At 35.6% G+C, this 25,299-nt stretch overlaps 1 protein-coding gene across 1 annotated transcript in view; it reads left to right on the forward strand.

The window, feature by feature from the left end:
- DPH6 (diphthamine biosynthesis 6) overlaps window positions 1–25,299 on the forward strand; it is a 206,830-nt gene that overhangs the window by 66,026 nt on the left and 115,505 nt on the right. The window contains exons 6-10 of the mRNA XM_009886923.1: window positions 2,533–2,627; window positions 9,156–9,243; window positions 17,558–17,705; window positions 18,978–19,109; window positions 22,928–23,057. Of these exons, the coding sequence (XP_009885225.1) occupies window positions 2,533–2,627; window positions 9,156–9,243; window positions 17,558–17,705; window positions 18,978–19,109; window positions 22,928–23,057 (593 nt within the window). The remainder of the gene's footprint in view (window positions 1–2,532; window positions 2,628–9,155; window positions 9,244–17,557; window positions 17,706–18,977; window positions 19,110–22,927; window positions 23,058–25,299) is intronic.

Raw genomic sequence — 25,299 nt, forward strand, 5'->3', positions numbered from 1 at the left:
TGCAAATTTGCTGGTTTTTGGCTTATCTGAACTAGAAGGCAGATTTAGCAATCATCAAATTTAGGTTAGAGTCTAAGCGGTCGTATTGTTATGAATATAACGTCCAACTTGTGAAACAAAATAATTGGTCTTCAAAAAATGTTACTATTCTAAATGACTAAAAGGCAAAATTCTGGTGTCATTGATGAGAGTTTTAAAATATTGCTGACTTTGGTAAATGAACATTAAGGATCTGTTCTATGAGCTGCTGAATATCCTCAGTTCCTGTTGACATTAGTGGGAACTGAAAATCCTTTAGCACCTTGTATAATTGGTGTCAAGAATGATCTTCAAGACAGTGACATTGAAAATGAGGATTTCCCTCAACAAAGATAGGAAATAGTCTCACATCTTTTGAGTATTCGATGTTAATTGCCAATAATTGTTCTAGGCACTGGTGTTTACAAGCAGAACTACCAATTTTTTGGAAGTGACTTGTAGACAGTCATGCCTTTTGTTTACTGTGGAAAGGTTACTGTTAGAAAGATCTTTTCCGGTTTTCTCTCATTTTTTGAACAGTTTTGTTTAGGGTTTTTTTGCAGTGGAAGCTATAAGAAGAGGCAGAATAAAAGGTTTTGACTGACTGTTTTAGAGGTTGTCCAGTCTTGTTGCATCAACATTAATTATTCTTGATGTATTTGTCCTATAGAAACCTTGTTGCCATTGTTGACAGATGGAGTTCTCTTTTATGTCAGGAGTGTAATTTTTTAATGAGCACTTGATTAAAGGTTTTATTCTGCTCCTTTTCTTTAAAAGAAAATGTGAAAGAAAAAATGAAAAATGTCTGTCATAACAAGACATTGAAAAAATCATTTAATATATGTTCCAAAAGGGATTTAGATTTTACACCACCAGACAACTAAACAGTCATGTAGGGCATTACCAAGGTATTGTTTTCTCAGAGCATTTATACTTTTCTCCAGAATAAAGGCTGAAGAGGATTCAGGCCTTTTGTTTAACTAATTGAATTTTAAATTTAATATATGGTCTTTGATTGTATGAATACACTCACGTTCCATGTATTTCTTCTTTCACACCTAATTTGGAATTATTTTTTTTAGCTAAGATGATGGCTGAAGTTGTAAACACTCTTTGAAGTTTTAAAATAAAAAACTTTGAAAGAGAACTGTAAAGTAACACAAACTATACATTAAGCTTCAACAATAAAAATACAGTATCATTTGAATATATCAAATAGATTTGCTACACAAATATTCTGGTAACCATGTAAAAAATTGGACCTATGATGTATAAATAACCCAGTCTCATGCTTGCCTAAAAATGAACAAACAACAGATTTGGAATTATTTTCTAGCCCACAGACACACTTTTTCTAACAGTGTCCTCTATGCTGCGGAGATCTGCATTGCTACTTTGACTGCAGAAGCGTCATGGGTGGGCATCTGTTCCTCTAAGGGAAAGCATAAGGGGGTTAAGTAAATATTCCCAGTAGTAACATTAGTGTTAGCAATGGAGTTGAGGACTGCAGTTTGGCTTCTTGTGAACTACTTGAAGCGGAATATTAATGCTTGTTTCATGTGAAGAAAACCTGGACAGGACTTGGCTTGAAGCAGCTGGTGCTGGGACACTTTAGAAGGAGATATAATCCGCTGATGAGTAGATGAATTTCTCCTGCAGAAAAAGGGAGAATGTCCCCATATTCAGGCATGGTACGGGTGCTTGATTACTACCAATCAGTACAGTACATTAATGCAGAATTACAGTGAACTATTCAGCTGTTGTGTGCTCCTTTCTCCAGCAAAAGGACTTTGGTTCCTGCTCCACAGCTGCTCGTTTATAAAGCAGGGAATAATTAAGATAGTCATGTCTTTTATTTTGAAAGTATTGGTTTATCTAGTTACATGTTTTAGTGGGATATCAAGAGCTTCAGGAATTTCCTTAAATGTTTATGTTGATACAGAAAGTATATTGGGTAAAATTTATAAAGGAAACAGCATGTTGTTACCTCTTTAGTTCTTGCTTTAGCTTTTTGCTTTTGATGTAGAAAACTCTCATTGGTTCTATTTGTTTGAATTTTTTGAAAGCATGGATATTTACCAAAAATATAGAATGCAGTTGTTGAATCTGTTGCCAAAAATTGTGTTCATTGTATACTGCTATGTGAAGTGTTACTTCTTGTGTTGATTTACAGTATGAGTTTCTCACAGAAGTGATCTATCTATGCTTAAGAAAGATGGTCAAATGCAGGAGTCTGAACAACCTTTCATGTCCACTGAGGCAGAAGGACCGGGAATTCATTCCTTTATCTGAATGTTACAGTGCCAGTTCTACTTAAAATATAGCATAGTGGTAATTTTTAGGTCATTGTAATATGCATGTGAAGAAACGAAGAAGCCTCTGTATGTTATTTGGGTTTTTTTCAGCCTTTTAATAGGTAGTCTTTTACAAAATGCACATTGAAATTTTCAGCAAAATATGTTTAAGAGTGCTTTAATGTAATACTTATGTATTTTAATTTCCCTTTTGTGTTAGCTTTCTGAGAAATATGGAGTCCATGTTTGCGGAGAAGGTGGAGAATATGAAACGTTCACTCTGGACTGCCCTCTATTTAAGAAGAAAATAGTTGTGTAAGGCACAGTTTCTTCCATTTCCTTATATTAAAGCAATGGGAACATATTCACATTTACCTTGAGGCAACTTTTGTTGGCAGAGGGAAAACATGTCCTGTAAGTTCACAAACACTCACTTTGTTTAACACTGGCAAAGTCCTCTGAAAACCTAAATCAATACCTGACAAGACGAGGCCTTCATAGAGGGCTATAAACTTTTTAGACATTTGCACTTTCGTTTACTTGCTGATTATGGCCTGCAGTAAAACTGGTACCTACACACTGACACTTTTATCCTTTCATGAAGTGCGAATTGCCTGTAATATTTATCTTTCATTACAGCTACATTTGATAAACTGCCACATCAGTAGCCTGTGGGTTCCGTTAACTGTGTGTATGTGTGCGTGTGTGTTTTAAGTTTAGCAGCTTAGAATGATAACGATAAACATTTTTCTTCAATTATTAGAGGATATTTTAAATACAAACTTTGCATGGATCCATCTCATTAACACCGAGTAGTTTATTCCTTTAACATAAACTGCTAAAATCTGTGTAGTGGGATATGGAAAATATTTGTGTCATGATGTGAGGGTCTTATTACTCTGTTAAATAGCTAAGCCTGATTGCTTCAAATGAGATGTTTTGACTGCTGTTTCTTTTCTTAGCCAAGTAAACAGACTAGTAATCATGTATTGGTGATACTCAGTCATCTTAGGGAGGGTCAAGATTATGGACCATATAGACATGATTAAGACTTTCATAGTGAAGGTCTATTTGTTTTCATTTTTCTGTAAGACTGGGATCTGTCTGTATAAGGAACAGAGAACCAAGAGCTGTTAACTCCTTCATTGCATGGCATTTGGAAAGCTATGGAATTCTTTAGTAAAAAGAAGATTCAGAAAGTAACAATGTAAAATCTTTAAGCTGGATTTAAGTTCCTGGATGGAATTATGAATGTATGGGCCAGGAAGTGAGACTCTTAGAGAAGAGATTCTCTGAGAGGAACCAAGTACTAGGTAGAAGTGGTAGGTTGTGCATTTAAAGTCTGATATGATTTCCATTAAACTGACAAATTCTTGTTAATTCCAGTAGGTGTCAGAGGCAGAATTTTGTGAAACTTTGTCATTTTGAGTAGTACTACCCGTTACCAGATAAACATGGCCCATTCAGTGTTTATATTGCAACACTTGCAACAAAAAGTGTACTTCAGAAGAATTACTAAATTTTAACTGAGAGGTTAAATGCGCTTCTATCAGTTTTTGCACTTAAATGTGTTTGCTTGATAATTTACATTCTTTCTTTCTATTTTGAGGCCTTTTATGTTACAGATAAAATCTGAGACTTCATTGGAATTGGATGCATAACTTCCCAGTGCTCCTTTTCAAAGCTCTCTTTGCATGGACACAACAGCCCGAAGAAAACTACATCAAATCTCATGAGAAGTTCTTGGTTGTTGTAGTGTGGAGAGAGTTTTTGGAGTTTTTTTCATAAAATTTAAAGAACACTTAGGAAGGTACATTGTGCCCTTAGGTTGGAATCAACCAAATATCAGTTTAAGTAGGAATATCTCATAATATATTCTAAATGTATTTCTGGCTATCAGTGGCTTAATGACCATGCAGGCAACTAGGAAAAGCTAAAACATACATGGTCTGGCTGAGTTGTCTTTATTTCTATTGGCAACACTCTAAATAAAAATAAAAGTTAATACTAAATGCACAAAAAATATAGGAAAAGACAAATATATAAATCGGCGGGTATTTAATAATAAATATATGGCACAGCAGACTGTTAAACAATCAGTCAACTAGTTCTAAATATACATTTCTGTAATGGAAACTGGATAACTACACTGGCATTGTGTGTCTCTGGCATGATTAGCTCTGCTGAGCTCTTACGTTATCCGTGTCATAAAGACATGCTTTTTGAGGGGCCATTCAGGTGAAATCTATTACTTTATGAACTTCTAAAGAAAAATATTTTGTAGATTTTTTTGTCATGAAACAAGTTACAAGTTTATTTATTTTGTAGTTTTCATTCTTGCTTTTCATATACACTGAATCTAAACAAACAGACTTTGTAATCATGTTGTTAACTATGCTAGTATAGTTTCCAAATGTTTAGATAGCCGTGGTTCTGCTATACATCCCGATACAATTTTTGAAACCTAAATGAAGTTGTAAGAATTACAATTTACAGGTTAAAACCTGTCAGGATTTTCAAGGTACCTAAGTTCCTGAACTCCTCCAAGACATTCTCTTCAGAAAGTTTCAGAGGAAGACATTGAAGATTACTTTTGCCTACAAAACAGGTGTGATGGATTAACCTTGGCTGGCTGCTAGGTGCCACACAAGCTGCTCTCACTCCCCTCCTCAGCAAGACAGGGGAACAGAAGAAAACGAAAAAGCCTGTAGGTCAAGATAAGACAGGGTGACGGTTTACCAGTTATCATCATGGGCAAACCAGACTCAGCTTGGGGAAAATTAATGTAATTTATTGCCAATTAAAAAAAAAAAAAAAGTACGATAATGAGAAACAAAGACAAAATTAACACCACCTTCTCTTCCCACCCATTCTTTCCAGGTGTAACTTCACGTGTTTCTTCCTGACTCTTCTACATCCTCCCTACTGAGAAGTGCAAGGGGACTGGGAACGGGGGTTGTGGTCAGGTCATAACACTGCATCTCTGCTGCTCTTTCCTCTTCACACTTTTCCCCTCCTCCAGCTTGGGTCTGTTCCATGGGCTACAGCCCCACGTGAACTGCTCCAGCGTGGGTCTTTCACACAGGGCAGTTCTTCAAGAACTGCTCCAGCACACGTCCTTTCCATGGGGTACAGTTATTCAGGAACAGACTGCTCCGGCATGAGTGCCCCACAGGGTCACAGTTCCCATCAGAAAACCTGCTTCTGCATGAGCTCATCTCCACTGGCTATGGTTCCTGCCAAGAGTCTGGTCCAGCATGGGGTTCTCCACAGGCTGCAGCATGGGTATCTTCTCTGATGTGGTCCTCTATGGGCTGCAGAGGGCAGCCTGCTTCACCATGGTCTTTTCCACAGGATTTATGGAACCTCTGCTGTGGCACTTGGAGCATCTCCTCCCACTCCTTCTTCGCTGACCTTGGTGTCTGCAGAGCTGTTTCTGTCACGTTTTTCTCACTCCTCTCACAGCTGCTGCACAGTATTTTTACCATTTTTAAAATGTATTATCACAGAAGAACCACCAGTGTTGCTGATGGGCTCAGCAGCCCTCAGTCTCCTCTCATAGAGGCCACCACCCCTGCAGCCTGCCCCCTACTACCAAAACCTTGCCACGTAAACCCAGTACAGTAGGAGAAAATCTAATATGCCTGTCATTAATGACACTACTTTTGGGTAGTGTTTTCACTGGTCAATGTTTTTATCGGGTGAAACTTGTGACAAAATATGCTTCTACAGTATATCCTTTGAAAAAGAAGGAAATCTGCTAGTTCAGGAAAGGAAAAATATAGCCTTGATACGTTACTTATTGTGGAGAAGTGGAGTCTTTTTAATGTAAGACTATATGCTGAATTTTGCTCTTGAATATTAAATTGAATTCTTGCCATTCTTCTCAATCTTCATTAAAAAATATGCCTTACAAAGAAAGCACAGCAAATTGAGTGAAGTATTTGAAAATAAACAAGATTTAGCAATGAAAGCAAGATCTTACAATCAAAATATTCAACCAAGACTCAGATGGTTTTTTATCTGTTTTTCTCAGGCAAACTACTGTAATCCAGTTGTCAGCTTTCTTATGCTCAATATTTGAGGGAGGTACCAAGCATTTCCTGTCCTTCTTACACTGGTATTTAAAGTACAATTGATTGACACCTCTTCAAATCATAAAGATATATTTCTCATCTATGTGAATGCCATGTAATATCTATTCTTATGATAAAGGCCCATTTGTATTTATGGAACACACAATAGTTTGATTTTTTTCCAAGCAAATTGGCATAGTTGGAATATTTGGGAAGTATAATTTTGCATTTACATACCTTACCATTAGCTCTGTGTTTAGGTTTGTAATTCTAGGTTTGGAGTTAAAAGCAAATCTGTATACATGAAAAGATAATCATGTACTGAGAGCACTGATTGTAGTCTCAGAATTGTTACATTCGTCCTGTGAAAATGATACTGAGTGTTTTAAAATGATTAGATATTTCCCAGATCTTCAAGGACACTTGAGAGGTTGGATGATTATGATTTCAAAAACCAGATAATTAAGACAGTTTTTCAACTATAGTTCATTGTTTTCCAAAGTCTTCTGAAAATGCTCAACACAATTCCTGTGTTTCCGTCGTAATCAGACGTGAACCACCTAATGTAGTCATGTTCCTACTCAAAAATCAGTCTTGCAGCAGGAAATGGCCTTTATGTAATTATCAGGGTCTCTCAAATCTATGTTTTTCATTTTGATCTCTGCTTTTGATGGGGTTTTGAGGTGTTTTCTTTTTAACTATTTTCTAAGCTGGACATGACATGTAAGTTCAGGACTTCCTATTTTTTTTAATTGTTGACTTATCACTGGATGCAAACAAAACTGTTCTGCTTTCCACCTATTCGTTACATTTACTGTTGAACAAGACTAAGTTTTATCAGTTACAACACTGATGTATGTTTGGAAAGGCTGACAGAAAATTAAGTAGTTAGGAAAAAATATTTTCTTTTGATATGTATTGTAATACTATTTTCAGCACACAGAGTCTACCTATTGTCTCCCATCAGCTGAGAAATATTGGCATATTAAACTAGATATCAATTATGGTCCCATCAAATACCCATGTGTTAGCTGTATCATAGGAATGTACTTCATACCAAGAAGAAATATTTATGGTCTGTTAATATTTGTGATACTTATTGATCAACAAATAAATACTCAAAAATCCTAAAGTTGTTGAATAGATAGCATAGGTATCAATGCTGAGCATCTGTTGCGCTGTACTAGTGAATTGGAATATGCAGGGATACAAGCAGAACTGCTTCTTTAACGTTGGAGTTACATACATTTTTTAAAGTTACTAGGTATTCTTTAAATTCAACAGACATGTACATTTAATAACCGTAAATTTTTGGTTTTCCTTTCTGATACAAGCTTTTCTGTTAGTTGAGTTTTAAATAGTTAATGCATCACTGAAAAGTACCAGACTTCCCCGTATAGGACTTGAACAGCGAGCAAGGAATCTTTATTGAAAATATCCTCAGACACGGAGGATACCCAGGTACCAGGTGCTACTGGAGCCTTGGTGTCTGTTTTTTATTATTTCTAATTATGTATTCCTGTTACTAAAGTTTTCCAAAGTTATTTTCTGCCTATTCCTGTTAGAATTAGAAGACACCATGGTGATTTGAAAAGAATTACTTTAATCTTAAGGGACTATCTTTAAGATATCTTAAAGGAATAAGTGATACTTTAATTGTAAAAAATTTTTATAATAACTCTCAAGAATGAAGCTGAAGGCTTGTTTTTCAAATTACTTTATAAGTTTACTAAAAGGGAAGTGGAGCTTCTTATGCTAAAGGTATTTATCCTTATTGTGAAATGTAGTGATGATGATCACCTGAGGAGTTTTTATATTTTAAAGCCCAAAACACATTTTATAGAAGAGATATTTCGGTTAATTTTACACTTTCATTAAAGCAGTGGAATCTGGCCAAGACTTCAACTGTTTCCAGTTTGCATGATTTTTTGTGGCATTACTAGAAATCTTTTTATCTCATCTTATTGAATACTACGAAGATATCAAGGGCACTGTGGTTTCAAGGAAATTATTTGTGTGTCCTTAGCCTTACTTATAACAATTTTCAGATTTTCTCATATTGCGTCTGAGTTCCTCTTATGTTTTCTTTGAGTTTCTCACCTTCTGATGTTTGTTTCCTAGAGCTACCTTTTTCTTAAGTAGTAAAACCATGCAGATGGATGTAACAGATACCGCCTCTTGTGAATCAGTGTGACAGATTGTGTCTGTAAGAATGAAAACTAAAATTAACTAATTTGAATCAGCACACAGGAAGTTTATCATTGTTACCAACACATTTGGCATTGAAAAGTTGTGTCTAGTAGCCTTCAACATCAGATGCAAGATGGTCGAATCAGTCAGTTTCTCAGCGTGAAATATTGTATGTTGTTAATACCTCAAGAACTAATCCCTGGAGCATTAATCAAGAAGAATGACTTTTAAAAAATCTTCTGTTGATGAAATTAAAAGATTGCTTTACATATTAGTCTCAGAATGTAAAACATAATGTCATTTATGCGTTCATAGACTACAGCTAACTGAATCTCTCAGTAGTTGTCTGGAAGTATAGTTTATTCCTTTTGAAAATTGAAGATTAGTAAAGATAATGTGTTGTTCAAGAGTACGATTTCATATAGCAAACTATTTTTTCTTGATTCGTATACCAACTAAATAAGAAATTGGTAGATTTTCACTGAGTTACCTTGGAGTCTGTGTTATATGGCAACTAAGGATTGTCTACGTGTAAAATTATATACTAATCTTTGATGCTAGTAATTTTGTATTTCAGAGATTCAGCCAAGGTGGTTGTGCATTCAGCTGATGCATTTGCACCTGTGGCCTACCTTCGTTTTTTAAAATTACACCTGGAGAATAAGGCAAGTAGATTGCAAATGTCATCTTCCTTTAAACCTATATGCATTGCTTTCTATTTTTATGTTGCTTTGTCACAGGTTGGAGTGAAGCTATATTTTCTCATGTGGGTGTAATTTCAAATAACAATGTAGATATTTATTTGAATTTCAGAACTTGCCATAAGGAAAAACTCAACACAAATGCTACCTTGTGTCAAATGAATGAATGGAGGTAGTATATTTGTGTAGCATTTTTCATTTTGAAACCTCAAGGTGATCAGCCAACGTGGTTCAGTCAAGCACATGTGTAACCTGTGTAGCACAGCCAGCCACAGTGTGGAACACAGCTGGATTAGTAAACTGTATGAACAGTGTTGATTTGCTGGGAGGTGGCATCTCTTTTTGCTGTTTCTGATGTGAAGTGGATGATTTAAAAACTTGAGTTTTAACCGTACTGGGTTTTCTTTTATTTTTTCCATATGAAAGATACATCTAATGAAAGACTTCACATCATGGAGAGATTATCCTGGTCAAAGATCTTAAGGGAATTATTAGTAGTTCATTGGAATTCAGTCTCTCAGGTTATGATTCCATGGAAAGAGCAGAACAGGAACAGGAAATCAAGTGATTTAAATATTGCAGACTTCTCTGTGAGCAGAGTTAGGAAGGTCAAAACAGAAGTTATTTTTCGTAGTATTTGTCAGCACTTTTCTATTTTTCTTTTCATTATTTTGTGGGTAAAATGACTTTTTTTCCTCCTGAGCATCTATAAGTACTAGTATTTTGTTGAAGAGAGTGCCTCATGATCTTCCTACTACTGTTGCAGTCATCTTTTTATAGGTCTTCCTACTTCTTTCCACACTTTGAAGATCACTGAACCTCTTCTAGGTGCAGGGATTGTTATAGAATGTTATATTGGTATTTGATATTTCATGTCTCTTAAGCAGCTACATTTCCTGAATTTCTTTCAATAGATCCTGCCTTTTTTCCCCCCACTCTTTTAATTTTATTGTTCCAAACAGATAAAATACCTGTACATTTTTCTTCCATGATGTCCTCATTCTTGCCTTGGAAAGTAAATTGTATTTCATCCTGTCAATTTGTAGTTTGGGATTTCTTTCAAAAATAAAACATTAAATATTTGTATGGGAGACTGTGAAAAGGATATCAACTAACTATATGAAGCAAAACCAAATAGGCTGAATAAAAGAAAGTTTGGGAGCAGGGCATGGTGGGGAAGAGTGATAATATATTAATATTTCTTTGGGGGCAGTGACTTTATTGCTCATGGCAAACTTGATGCTAAAATGCACCATACATCACTACAATGTGACAGGCTAGGGAAAATGAAAAACACAAAGCTTTACATAAATCAGGCAAAAAGTCATATTAAAATGCATAACATTTTATATAAGAATCAAGATTTTACTTTTATCTGTTCAGAAGCTCTTTTCCCCTTCTTATGTATATGTTTAAGATTTGGTTAAAGCCTCACAGTTTCAAGCAGTGTTATAGTAAATCATATTTCAAATTCATTGTAGACAAAACTGTCACACTCTCAAAGGGGTAAGGTTTACAGAGGCTTGCCCTGGATTTTGGTGTATAAACCAATGTCTTGTATAGTTAAAAGAAAAATGGTCTATTTTCTGCAGTGGTTGTCTCATAAGGAAAAGCTGCAGAATCATTTGGCTATAGATTATTTTATGTCACGATAAAATAAGCTAGGTTTTCAAGAAGTTATGAATATGGAGATCCAGTCAGTCTTTCAGAGCATAACTTGTTACTAAATTAGTGTGATTTAACTGCATAAATGCAGTTAAAGAGATGCCTTCAAGATCGATATGCCTGTAGTATTGTACTTTTTCTCACTATTTGTTGCTTACAAGCCCTACAAAACTTTGAATATCAGTTAGTAATTCAACACTTAAAAGCCAATCCTACAATCACAAATCACTGCAGGGAAAAACTGCTTTAGAAGGAGAACTAATTTTAGTTTCAGGCTTTCAAGGGATTACTGAAAATTGGGCAAAAAATACTGCATTATGAACAATGTATAAAGTAGCCACTTATGTAAGCACTTTGTAGAAACCGTTAATAGACTGCACAGTGATGTGTAATTCTAATAAGTATTATGACATCAGTTTTGTTATCATTTCAACTGAGAGATACACATATTTTTAACTTTTATTGTATATTCATTTTATCTTAGTTACATGCCACAGGTGTTAATTTTATATTCTTTGAATTTACTGTTATAATCATTATGCAATTATAGCTAGTGTACCTTAGTCTCTGTGGTCTTTCCTCCTCTATAATGCATTTTCTTCAGCTAAATCTCTTCATGTTTAACTACAAAGCCTGCGTAGAAGTTTGTTTTAGATTGTTTCTGGCAGCAAAATGAGCCCTTGTGCCTGGGGGAAAATAACATTTTACTCACTGTTCTGGTTTAATACATTACTGGGCAACTTCAAGATGTGTTTTTGCATAGTAATTGAAGCTTTTTTCTTTAACACACCCTCTTTTCTTTCATTACCACTGGTACAGAAAAAAGCCAAAGAGATAAATAAATATAAGTTTTTCTGATTAAGATATTATTAAAAGTTTGGTAAACATGGCTTAAGATAACTTTTCTTAGATGTTTTATAAAAATATTAAGAGTAAATAGTAATGCTAATAAAACACTAATGCTCAAAATTTGGGAATGCCTCATTTACTTCATTGTAAAAAACAAGGTCACTGCTGTGATGTACATAATACAGACACCTAACTTCATCGATATTTTACTTTGCCAGTAAGACTATCACTTTGTACATATTTTAAATGTAGGATTTTTTGTTGAGGAGACAGCAATTTCTGAAGCATACTCCAGAAGCTTTAAATCAAGTGTATTGGCTTTTATATTCAATACAAATTTAATTTTGAATAATTTCAATTAGGAAAAAATACAACTGTGAAACAGGGGTTTTTTTACTTGGACAGCACAATGAACTTGCAAAATGTTTCTTGGGTTTTGGTTGGGTTTTGGTTTGGTTTTTTTTTTTTCTTCTGTTTTCCCTGTGTTACACTATTCTGCTACTCTGTTGTGTTGGCTTTGAATGACCAGAAACAGAAATTAAAGCTGTTGAAGCTTCTGCTGCTGTGAACCTACTTCTGATGACAGTAGTGAACATAACAGCTATCATTCATGCTTTTTCTCCTTCCCACATTTAATAATGAATACTTTGTTCCCCAAGTTCCAGTGAGTAGAAGCACACATACGTCAAACGACACAAGCTGTGAAACTGCAGCCCCGAATTAGAGGGAGTCATGTAGTTTTCTGTCTACACTTGGCAGAAGGAAGGCGCCTATTTGCTTGTAACAAATAGAGGAATCATGCCTGCTGCTGCTCTTTCTTACGACATACTTTTGCATTCTATTTACCTGTCATAAATTGATATTGTGAGGCTTATTAGTTTTCCTCTTTCTAAAAGATCTTGACTCATTTGGCTGGAACACAAGTGCAAGCAGTTATGCCCCTGTTAAATGTCAGCAAATCTATTTCACAGGTCAATTTGGAGATGATTTTAAAAACGCTTGTAAAAGTTAGAAAAGGTGTTTGGGAGATATTTACATACCTTGTGTGCTAAAGGAGCACAATCCTGCAGGTTAGATTTGATTTAGCTTTGTAGCCTATTTCTGTCAATTTTCCTCTGGCCTGAATTATTTTAGTTAATCTCCATTTAGGACTTCAGGTGTAGAATTAGACTTTGTAAGTGATATCAGAGGGAACAGGAAGGAATTTCAAGTTGCAAAATATGTTTTGTTGGTGGTATCGTGGGTGGCATTTTTGGAATACTTTGTCATCATTTAATGATACTTCTCCTTGGTAACCTTTACTTTCCCTTCTGCATCATAAGAATATAAATAACCCTTGTAGTTATGTTTTCAAAACTGTAACAAATACCTTTTTTTTTGTACATTGATTTATTTCAAACACTAAGATAATAAATAAAGGATTTCCTTTCCTACTCCATTTGATTGCAGATTCAGTCCAGTTGTGTGACAAAAGAGAATTTTTTGTTCCCTTTACGTAATGAAGAGACTTTATTTGAAAGTATTTCAGAATTAAGGACTTTTTTCCTATGTGTCTGTGTATTGTACTTGAAATAGTGCAAGGAGAGGTATGTGGTCTCTGTTATTATATTTATTTCAAGGAGTTCTGTTATCAAGGTATACCACGAAGAATAAAGAGATTATCGTAGTCTTTCCTTATGTTTTCCATCTCTCTGCCCTGCTGTATTCTCACTGCTGCGCAGTGGGAGAACTATCAGTTTTGGAATTGTGTTGATAGGTTTTTATACCAGTTTCTGTAGTGGAGGATGTAAGCTTTTTCAGAAGGCAATCTGTTGTTTTCATAAAAGACCACTGCATGGAATTTCAGCTGTATCATTCAAAGTCCTAGCTCCAAGGCTTTTTCAACAGGAGAATTTGGATCTTGGAACACTGGTGCATTTACTTAACTTCATTCTGAGCGCACTTGCATCACTGACATGAGTTATGTGAATGTAGTTAAGCATATGCATGCATGCAGGCTCTTATCCAAAATTAGGTTGGTATCACAATGTACAGTGGGTGTGGGAGAAACAGTGTAACAAATGGGAAAATATATTGCATCTGTGAAGTAACATGAAAATGTTATGTGATAAAATAGGTTCTGTAAGATTTAATTAAAATGTCATTATAGCAAGCTTGAGGTTTTGTTTTTAAGGTGATGAGAGTATTATCCAGGGAAAGTTAGTCTGTTTGTGGCAGTCTATAACTTTAAGTTTTAAATTCTTAGATTACTTTCTGGCAGTCTATAAGTTTTAAATTCTTAGATTACTTTCTCTGTCGACAGGAATGGAAGACCAACATTTGTATGAGATTTGAATATAGCTACTAAACAGAGTCTGGCAGCTCTACTTAGGCTGGCATTGAGCCTGTTGTACTTCTAGCGCCAGGTTCCACACCTAATACTTCTGCTGTAGCCTGCACCTGTGCTGCTGCAGAAAATGATTGATTACCTGGGTTTTTGGAGCATTGTGGGAATCAGCCTTGAATGAATCATTGTGATGTATCATAAGCGTCGAAATCAACGCTAGTCTATAATTATTTTTATGGTCTTTGGTGTATGTAAGAGACATCATAGAATTTCTAGTACTTCTGAGTAATTTCCAAAAATTCTGCAATTGACCAGCTGTTCGCGTATGTGTGTAAACACAGATGTATAATTGTATTTATATCTGTGAAGCAATATTGATATAAGCTTAACAATTTATAAAATACTGACATCTTTAGGAAAAAGAGATGTGACTGTGGATGATATGAAAATTTAACAGGGCATCAATTTGGAATATTTGTAGTATTAGCAAATTACAAAGCTACAGGGGAGTTCTGTGAGTTAGACCAAACCAGTTGTGATACAGTCTGTGAGTCTCACTACATCCCCATGAATTTTTTATGAAGCACATTTTGCAGAAAACATGTTTACAAACATATTTGAAAGACCAATTTTCACAGATGGCATAAAAATGGAATAGGTGCTCTTTTCACGTTCACTTGCAGAGCGTATAAATTCAGTCCTCCAGGTTAGGGAGTGGAGAGAAGTAACAGGTCTGTAATGGTACCTACACAAGATATCTGCATCTCTAGATCTCTTAAAAGGTAATTATGTAAAACTTAAAAAAAGCGAGAAACAAAGTAGCTGTCATACTGGCAAGCTGGAACTTTTCCCTCTACAGTTAACATATTTTTTGCCTGGTGATGGATTGTCATGCCATATTGAAGCTGAAATCCAGGTGATGTGAAAACAAAACTCAAGGCAGCATTGTGATAGTGGCATTCGTTTCACCATGTCTGTGCATGCTCACTCAGGGGGGAGGACCAAGAGGTGCAAGCCCTGTATGTTACATTACTAATCAGTAAGTGCCCATGCTACAATGCAAATTGATTGTTTCATGATGGACATTACAAATTAGCCAATGAAAGCAACTAATTTAACAAAACAACAATTTGCAAGAAGGAAATGGTAGCACACTTAGCATTTCAAGCCACTATACAGTCTGTGTATTTCTATAAAGCGACATCTTGGGGCTAAAAAAATAGAAACTTCAAAAAGAAAAAGAAAAAAAGGAATTTTTGTAGTTCTAGCATAATCCATCTTAATCCATCTTTCAATTACAGATTTGTTTTCCTGCTTCTTTTTTTTCGAAGTCATACCTGAAAGGTTAGGGGCTATCAGGCAGTCCTCTGGGTAACGACAAAATATATCTACCAACAGCAGTAGTCGAAGGTGTAATTCAATGAGAGTGAAGTGGTATAGATGCTGTTGGATGCTTGTGTATTTTAAAGTTGGAATGTATGTGGTGTTTGTGCTAAATTGCAGTTTTCATCTTTGTGCTATTATGTTACATTTAGTTGACTTCTTTTAACCTCTCATGTACAGTTGATTCATATAAAGTAGATTATTGCCTTGGCTTTTGTGCCTTCTTGGAGGAATGAATAAAATAAGGTCCAATCAAAGAACATCAGCCTCTCTTGGAGCATACCTTTATTGTTTACTGTGCTTATAAAACTCCCCTTGAGCCCTTTTAGACACATCAGAGCTGTTTCCTCTTGTAGGTAATGACCTTTTTGTAATTCAGTCTTTCCTGAGAATTTCTAAATACACTGCTTTAACTTAACTGGATCCTTTCTCTAAAGTGAAGTCAAGTATCAATATAAATGCTGAGTTCTCATTGCAGACTTCTAATGCACACTGTAGTTTTCTGCCTTTTTCCTCACTTTTTTTTTTTCCTTAATATAAAGAGAAAACTTCGAAGTTGCATTAAGATATACTTCATTTTCCAAAGGAAAGAACAAAATGCAGTATTTTTTTAAAATGTCTATATTCAGATTTGATTAATAATTTTTAACGTATCCCCTTTTGTTTGACAACTAGTTGTTAAAAAGCAGAGAATGCAAAGGGTCAAACTTCAGGTGACCTTATGAGTGCTTTGCTGTTATGTTGGTGTTCTTTTTCACAGACATTTTGTATGAAAATTCCATAGATAGTACACTAATTTGTGAGCTAAAAGAATATTCAGCAGTTCCTAATCCATATTTAAGGATTGCCAGAGGCTTCATATTTTGTCATGTTTTTATCATGTCAGCTTTTTATCATGTTTTATTTGGCTTTATCATCATTTTTGTGAATTTAGTATTTAAGAAGCCGGCAGTAAAATGCGTAGTTTAGACACTATATGAAATTTGAGACCTTTGAGCAGAAAATTAATTGATAGAATCTGGAGTTACAGAATGCAGTGATGTTTGGTTAAGGTTTATGGATAAATTCTGTCATAATTCATATTGGTTTTAGACGAAGGCAAGTAATATTAGCCACGCTAGTGATCCCAAAGTCAGTGTGCTCTGCAGATTAGGCTGCCTTGGAAAATCAGATGGAAGAGAGTAGGGGTTTGGATTGCTCTAAAATTAAAAAAGTATATATGCATGCTGTAATTACATGACTTACTGAAAATATAATGAACACAGAATTTTGTAAAACTGGTCAGTATGTGCTCTGCCTGTGTATTGTGCTTTAAAAGGCACGCTGGGTAGTTTTCTTTTCCTTGGCCTCAGAAAGCAATTTGGAAGAAGAGAAGATACACTGAATTATTTTCCTTCCTTGTCAAGAAATTACTTTGCTATATAAATCTTGGGAAATGCTCTTTTCTGTATCTCAAAATGCTCAACATCCCAAACTGTGGTGAGTTTGATGGAAGGGATAGTCTTTGTGCGATGAATAGAAAGAGATTTATTATTTTTTTTTTTAACATGGACTGCATTCGTTCAAGGTTCCATAAAGTTTTAATACTTTCTTGTTAATCTCTTGCTCTGGTTCAAGTGTTTAATGACAGTGTTAATTATCAAATCGATACTTCTGTACTTCTGTTCCTTTTTTCACTTAATTTATACTATTATTGGAAATCATAGTTGTCCTGTGTATAATTGTGGAATAGCATTTCTTCATCATAGTATTCTTTCGGTCTCTTATCTTGAGTCTCATAATTTTTCATATCTGTTGTTCTTATTTACTACTAAGTCTGCATTTTTATTCCATATGTTATGTCAACAGGAGCACATTGTATTCTGCCAGTTTCTGCAATCTAAATAGCGGGAAATCCTAATGCTGTTTTTCCATGAATTGTTCTAAGATTAAGTACCCATTGAGCTATAGTATTTTTTGTAATTGAAACCCAAAATTTGAATGGTAAAATGTACAGATTTCATACTGCTTGGTATGCTGTTTACTTGCTTATTTTATATTGTTTGTCTCAAGCAGGGGGAATATTCAGGTACTGTGGTCAATAGCTGTTCTTGTGAGGTAAGCTGCAATGATGATGATATTTTCCCTTCATCAGAAGAGGATGAACCACGGAAAAACATTCCAATCATCTGGAAGTCTTTGAAACATAATTCTTTGGATTTCAGTAAGTCTTGCACAGCTTTCATTAGAAAAGTAATATTGAGTATTTCATGCCCTGGTGAAGTACACTGTTAATTACTATAAGAACACTCCTGGAAAGAATGTTTGTGACCTTTAATAACCAGTTTGAAAAAAAGAGATCCTACTACAATGCGTTTCTCTGATGGGAATCAATAGATCTGTAGCAATGAAGCATTTCAAGTTATTTTACAGAAGGAGCTTAAGCCATTATTTTCATTCTTTCTTTCAGAGAACACACATTAATATGTTCTGTTTGCCTGAATGAAATTACAGTAATCTAATCATTCATTTGAGTGGCGGGATTGAGTTTTATTTAAAAGGTCTAACCACACCTGTACCCATACTCTACTGTTTTTAAATTGAAGATAGAAAAGCAAACTCTAAAAAGAAGTTCAAAACACAACTGCTCAACTTGGTTACATCGTGTATGAGTCTGTCCCCACCCAATCAACCTCAGGGTGACATGCAGGATCAAGTTTAGCAGCTTAGCAAGTTACTGTGCCTTAGGTGACCTGCAGTAACTAATCATATCCCTGATATTAGCACAGCCTCAGACATGAGGTGATTAGTGCAAGATAAACCTGAGTTCATGGATTGGTACCTCGTTGAAGTACCACAGCTTCACTGTTACTCTACACCCAAAGATTGGTAAATTTTCCTGAAAACTAAGTTTCATAGCATAATAGTGAGTGATATTGAATGGTATTTAGGCTCTTGAATATGGATAAGTGCCTGGTGGGGTGTTAAAAAATGCCTAAACACGTTATGCATTTGCTAAGATTATCAGAACCAGGTTAAACATCGAACTTCCGTTGAAATTTGGCGTATAAATTTGAAAATCTGTTCCTGTGTCACTGAGATACTTTTGAAAATTGTAACGTGTCACGTCACAGTGTCACGTGTTGTGCCAAGTCTGTATCAAAACAGGTAGAGAAATTGTAAAAGGTCAGCAAAAATGGAAAGGAGGAGAGAAAGTACTGAAATTCTCAGCTAAATACTACTTGCAGGCATATTTTCTCAAGGCAGTGTTGGAGGAGGATTTCTCAAGCAGCATTTGGAAGTTTTGTTACCAGCACACTTCCTTTCAAGTTTTTGTTTTATATCTGTTTGTCTGTAAATACATTTTGAAGATGTTTTTGCAGTTTGTGAATTATTTTTTTCCTGTAGAAGTTATTCTTACTTAAACAATTTAAAATAAGGTTAATCTGAAATCTTTCATTACTCTAATCATAGTGCTGTTCTTCATTTCCAGTAGCTAAGATGTTTGGAAGATCAGGAAGATCCCTGAGTGGTTACCAGTGGTTTTCAGGTATCACTGCCCACTTCCTTCCATCAAAAGGCAAAAATGCTCAAGAGGCAGCAAGGGAAGCATTTTCTTCTCTCCAAGGTGCTTTATTCACTTAATCCATTATCTGCTGTTGATTATACTGGTTTTAATACGGTATTAAGTAAGAATCTATCTTGTCATAGGATTTTATAACTTTAAATGTTGTGGTTGTCAGTTTGCCATCTTATTTTGCTTTTGATTGGAATCATTGATATCAAGACTGCTGGCTTTAATATTGAACACATCATAATTTGACTGGCTTTTGAAGACCCTAGAAAGCCAGAGTAGTGTTCATATCACTGTAACAACACTATTTCCACAGTGCTTACTTGCTTTATAACTTGCTTTATAGCTTTCTTGCGATCTATACTGTGTGTGTGAGTATGCATGTGTGCTATGAATGCTGTCTACTTACTAAAGCACTTTTGTAGCTACCATAATTTTAAATTAAGTTTTCTAGAAAGCTGTTGCACATTGTGGCACCTATGATTAGGTCAGTAGCAGTAAATCTCATTTATATTCTTAATGTAAAGGAGAAATTGCTGTCTTGGGAATCATGAAATACAGGTTCCTTACTATCCCTCTCTTACAAGATATTGACGTATAAAATAAAATGTTCACATTTTTGTTTTGAATTTTTTTTTCATTCCAAATTTCAAGTAAAGCATATTTATACAGGCTTCTTTTCATAAAAATGGCAATAATTTTTATTTTCTAAATAGGTAGGCTCATATTCTTGTTCATGAACTTGTGTGACATATTGTCCTATAAAATCTTATTTTTTGCATGTGCCACTGAGTATTTGTGATATAGGATGACAAAGGATATATATATAGGATGACAAAGAAACTCTAGAATTTTTTTCAGAAGCAAAGAAGTTATACTTTGTAAAAGGTCCTTAAGCTATTTTTGGATTGCTTGGAAATCAGCAAGATGGATATGCTCAAACTTGTAGTAAGAGACAATGGTATTTAGTGTAAATCTTCTGGGCATAATCTGCAAATTGAAGCAAAAGCATTGAGTAAAGTTTTGTTTTGTTCTCATTATATTTGAGTGGAAGTCTGCCAGTACAAACATTATATATTTTTGCCTTAGCATCTGTCAAAAAAGATTGTGTCTCTGACTAGTACAGTAGCCTATTGCTTTCAGCAAAGTAATTGTATTAGCTGTATTATAGTCAAGAAAAATAGTAATTTTCTGATCCTTGGTAGAAAATGTCAGTTCTCACGTTTCCTTTCGTTTTTCTCTTTTTGGAAGTGGGTGTGGAAGACTGAATGAATTGTGGTTCTGTCATGGCAAAGGAAACAATTTGTTTCTGAGAATGTAACTGGTCTGCAAGTATGCACAAGGCTTTTTCTGAACTCAAACTTAGGATCTATACAGCAGTTCAGTCTTCAGCGCTATGAGAATGAAATAAGCACAGGTCTTTCAACCTTCTCTTCACTGGGTTAACTGATTTAATCACCTCTAAAGAGGATAAGTGCTGCCAAAAGGATTCAGAAATGGAAATTTATTACTAGATGTTATGAAACATGGTTGTTCTGTAAAGTGAATGGAATTCTCCTATGAAGCCAAGCACTGTTTACTGTTAACGTTTATTTTGTTAAACTTTTCTTTAGATAGCATTGAAAAATGACAAAGATTGCAGTGCTCTATATATAAAGCAGCTCTGGTGCAGCTGTACCATGGCAAAGCTCCATAGGCTTGAAGGGAACTACATATATTTTTATTATATGAAAATTTAGTCTAAAGTGCTACTTTGTGTAGACAGTTTCGATGCTGTCTTTTGTGGCTCTCAGCATAAGGATCCTGGATAACCCATTTTAAAAAATTAAGCTGTACTTTGGCCAAGGTTATATTTTGGGTCAGTTCTTAATAGGCAGTTCTGCCTAAGTAAGGTTGAGTGTCACCTAATCATATTTTATCAATTATTTGGAACAGTGATTGGCCTTAAATTCAGCAGAAAGTCTGTATGGTTTCCTTGTACATTCTGGAGATGTGCAGTGTAAGAGTCCTGCCTTGGGAAACAGAACTTCTTGTCAGAACCCTGGTTCATCATTTATGCCTTCCTACTAGGTACAGTGCTTTGGGAGGTCAAGTTTATTCTACTTACAAGCTAGGGAGAAATTATTTCCCATCATTCCTCTAATTCAAGCAGAGGAAAAGGGGAGTGTACTTTTATTTACTGTAAGAAGATTTTTTTAAATATAGCTAGAAATTATGAATTTATCCAAATCTCTTGGCCTTCAACTTGCTCTAATACTGTTACATGTCCACAAATTTGAGTTAGCTTGTTGGCTTATGCATTTTAAATTTAGACCTGGGCAAGGGGTCGCTTTCTTTTGGTTTTGTTTTACCCCTCCCTCCCCGTTTCCCCCTTCAGTATTCCATATAATGCTGCAGAACTTTTAACTGCAGGCCAAAACTCTTTCTTTTTGACTAAAATGCTGGCTGGAAATCTGAAAAATGTCCTTGTTTCCTCCTTGACTGTTGACATAGCAGCTGGTATTGACCTAGTGGTTGCTATCAGGCAGTATTCAAATACATTTGTATTTCTGGACAGAATTATCATTGTGTGCTAATTTCTCAGTTGATATTTCTGGAGATGTATCTTGACTTCATAGGAGTTCTATGTTAATTGCTGTATAATCTCTTATATCACTCAGTGCACATTTCCTTTTCTGTCAACAAGAATTCCCCTCCAGTTAGCCAACACTAATGGCAGTATGACTAAGTAAAGCTGAGATGTTTAGAGCAAAATTCAGTATTGGTGTGACCAAACTGACCTTTACGGAAGTGTGGCAACTCCTGAACTGCCTTTAAAAGCATAGAAATGTTTTTCACAAAAAGTATTTGTTTATCACTAAGGCAACAGCCAACAGAGATTGTCTTTATACTTGAACTTCTCCACGTGAAAACAAATAAATAGGTCTATAGAGGTACACACTGTAACATTAAAGGACAGGATCCCCAAAGTTACACTGAGAAGAGCTTTACATAGCTCATTTAAGTTAGGTCATGTGGGACTCTGTTATTACAGATGTTCTGTATTCAGAGAATTCTTCATTTAGCTCATGAGTTACAAAAGGTCCACACTGCAGAGCTGATTCGCATATCTTGTTATGGTATTGACTATGTAAGAGTAATACTTCTTAAGTGCTACGACTGGAATCTTCTATGCATACACATTCAGATGATCTTGACTTCTCAGTATCTTTTCTTTAACTGTCTGCTTGAACTTCCTTCTGCTGTCATCTTTCCTTCATTTCTCCTGTGGCTACTTCTGTTTCCTATTGTCTGTCTTGCCATTTATAACTCTTTGTTTATGCGGAGATTCTTATTGCAGTGAGGGTTTTTAAAAACAGCTTAGACAAGCATCCCCCTGGAATAGCATATAAATATTTGATCTTTTCTTTGAAGAAGGTGATGCACTAAAGGACCTGTTATTGTCCTTTCCAGTTCTGTACTTTTATGATTCAAAGTCTTCTATAGATTACTAGCATTCATAGACTGAAAATAAACAAAATACGAGATAATAAAACTTATGGATACGAGGAATTCGGACTGTAACTTATCTACATGCATTAATCCATGATAGGTTTTCTTGAGGCAAGAATTCACCACTGCTTAGGGTGGATAAATTTTATTTGTATTCTGTTTCTGTATATTTGGAAAATTAACATAAGAAAGAGTTTCATAGAAAAAAAAAAGCATTATGGGGGAAAGGTAGTATGTTGCAAAGCCTTCAGTCATGTTTAGGCAACTGTTAGGTTTATTACCAGTTGGTTTTGCTGAACAAGAACAGGATGCCTGTGCTGTCTTTCTACACACATTTAAAATATTCCGTCTTTAACAACTGTATTATTTTTATCCTGCAGCTAATATGACTTCAGAGGGATTGAAACTGAAGGATATTATTTTGGTTCATCTGTATATGAAGAGCATGAAAGATTTCAATGTTATAAATTCAGTTTATGTGACAGAATTTGATTTGTGTCCACCAGCAAGGTAGGATTAGACTACTGCTATAGTATATTTATGATACACTGTAATATACTGAATTATTGTTACCATATTTATGAAGCTTTTGTCCAAATGTTTGTGCCTCACAGTATTAGAAGTAGAATTTTGCTGCCTTTTGGAGTAATCACATCAGGGCTGCTCAACTCAAAAACACTAGGATTGGAAATTCTTGCCTTAATATATACCATAAGGCCTATAAGTGCACTCCCTTCCCCCCCACCATGGCCTTTCAGAAAAATAATACATTTTGTGCAAGTCTGAGTTCTTCTCTGTGACTTGATTGAACTGACAAGCCTTTTATTTTGGTGGGACTTTATTTGCTTTTCTTGTTTGTTTGCCTCCCTTGACCTGCTGTGAACGTTCCTGTGAATGCAGCCAAGGATATCATCAGCCCTCTTTGCCACAAAGGTGCATTGCGGGCTCATGTTTGACTTGGTGTCCATCAGGAATCTCCAGGACCTTTTTTGCAAAGCTGCTTTCCAGCCAGTTAGCCCCCAGAATATGCTAAAGCATGGGTTTGTTCCTCCCCGGGTGCAGGACTTTCAACTTCTCCTTGTTGAACTTCATGAGGTTCCTGTGTGCCTGTTTCTCCAGCCTGTCGAGGTCCATCTGGATGGCAACACAAACCTCTGGTGTGTCAGCCATTCCTCCCACTTTTCTATCATTTACGAACTTGCCAAGAGTACATTCTGCCCCCTCCTCCAGATTATTAATGAAGATGTTGAAAAGGATTGGACCCAGTATAGACTCCTGGGGTACACCACTAGTTACTGGCCACCTGTGAGATTTTGTGCACCTACAGAGACACTTTGTGTCCACCCTCTGGGCCTAGCCATTCAGCCAGTTTTCAGTCCACCTCAATCCATCCAGTCTACTCATCCAGCCCATACATCAACAGCTTCTCTGTGGAGATGTTATGGGAGACAGTGTCAAAAGCCTTACTGAAGCCTTGCTATCAATTATTATGTCTTTCTAAAAGTGATGAGGTTTGGAACCTTCTAGGTCATTGTGACAAACCTTATTGACCTTGTTCTGTTTATTTTGATGCATATGAAAGCAAAATTGTTAGCTGAGGAGGTGCCTGAGATGCACATCATTTGGTACTGAAAGATATTTCAGGACAGTACCGATATATACTTATTCTGTTCCTTTTCTTCCCCTGCTTGTATACATTGGCTGTGGTTGAAGATGCATATTGGACTAGATGAATCTCTGGCTTGATTCAGTGGCGTTGTTCTTAATGTCTTGTGTTTCTGTCAGATAATGATTGTTCATGGGTAGCTTAGCTGCACTTATGTATTCAGTAAGAATGCAAGTATGAAAAAATCTGATTTCAGACTTCTGAATACACCGATGCTAACACTTTCATTCATAGATCCCCAAATCATAGCTTTTTAATATCTGTTGTACAGAATCTTCAATGTTGCATCCGAGACCACCTCTAAAATAACGAAACAGCTTGATGGTCTAGGTATGCAGTATGTGATTCCTGTGTTATTTGGGTGTGTTGGTTTTGCGTTTATTTTTTTTTCCATTGGAAATTGAATAACAATCACCTAGCCCATGAAAATTTTGTTCTGCTTTTTTAAAAGTTGTGTGTTAAAACTGATTTTCCATTTGTAAATTCTTTATTGCCTTTGTCAAAAGGGCTTCTTTCTATTACAGTAATTCATGTTCTTAAGCATCTGAGATAATATGCTCAGTAGGTAGAACTGCTGTAGTTTGAAAAATTCCACTTGGATCATAGGTTAATAGAGGTTGGAAGGGACCTCTGTAGGTCATCTAGTCGAGTCCCGTGTTCAAAGCAGGGTCAGACGATGGTCATGGCAGGGTCTATGAGGTCAGACCTCACGTCTTATTCTCATTTTTAAAACCAACTGTTTTAGCAATTTGCTAATGTAAAATACTATATTTTATACCCATATTACAGAATATGCAGTGTAGTATAAGCATGTGAATTTTAAGTGTAGCATGACAAAAAGCTAAATGATGTTGTTAAGATAATATATATCATGATAGATTCACATTCTCCTACGCTGTTCGGGTGTCAGAAGATACTAAAAGAGAGTCGGAAGAGGCTTCTTTCAGGTGCTGATTGTAGGCCAGGATTACTAAATCACAGAGGGATGGAATGTTGGTTGTGTGTGCCTTAAGAGGAGGGATCTAGTCCCAGCTGTAAACTACACAAAAATGAATCTCCACTCCTATGTATTTTAAGTTCTTTTTA

Source organism: Charadrius vociferus, unplaced genomic scaffold (genome assembly GCF_000708025.1).
Source record: "Charadrius vociferus isolate BGI_N301 unplaced genomic scaffold, ASM70802v2 scaffold14, whole genome shotgun sequence".
Lineage (NCBI taxonomy): Eukaryota > Metazoa > Chordata > Aves > Charadriiformes > Charadriidae > Charadrius > Charadrius vociferus.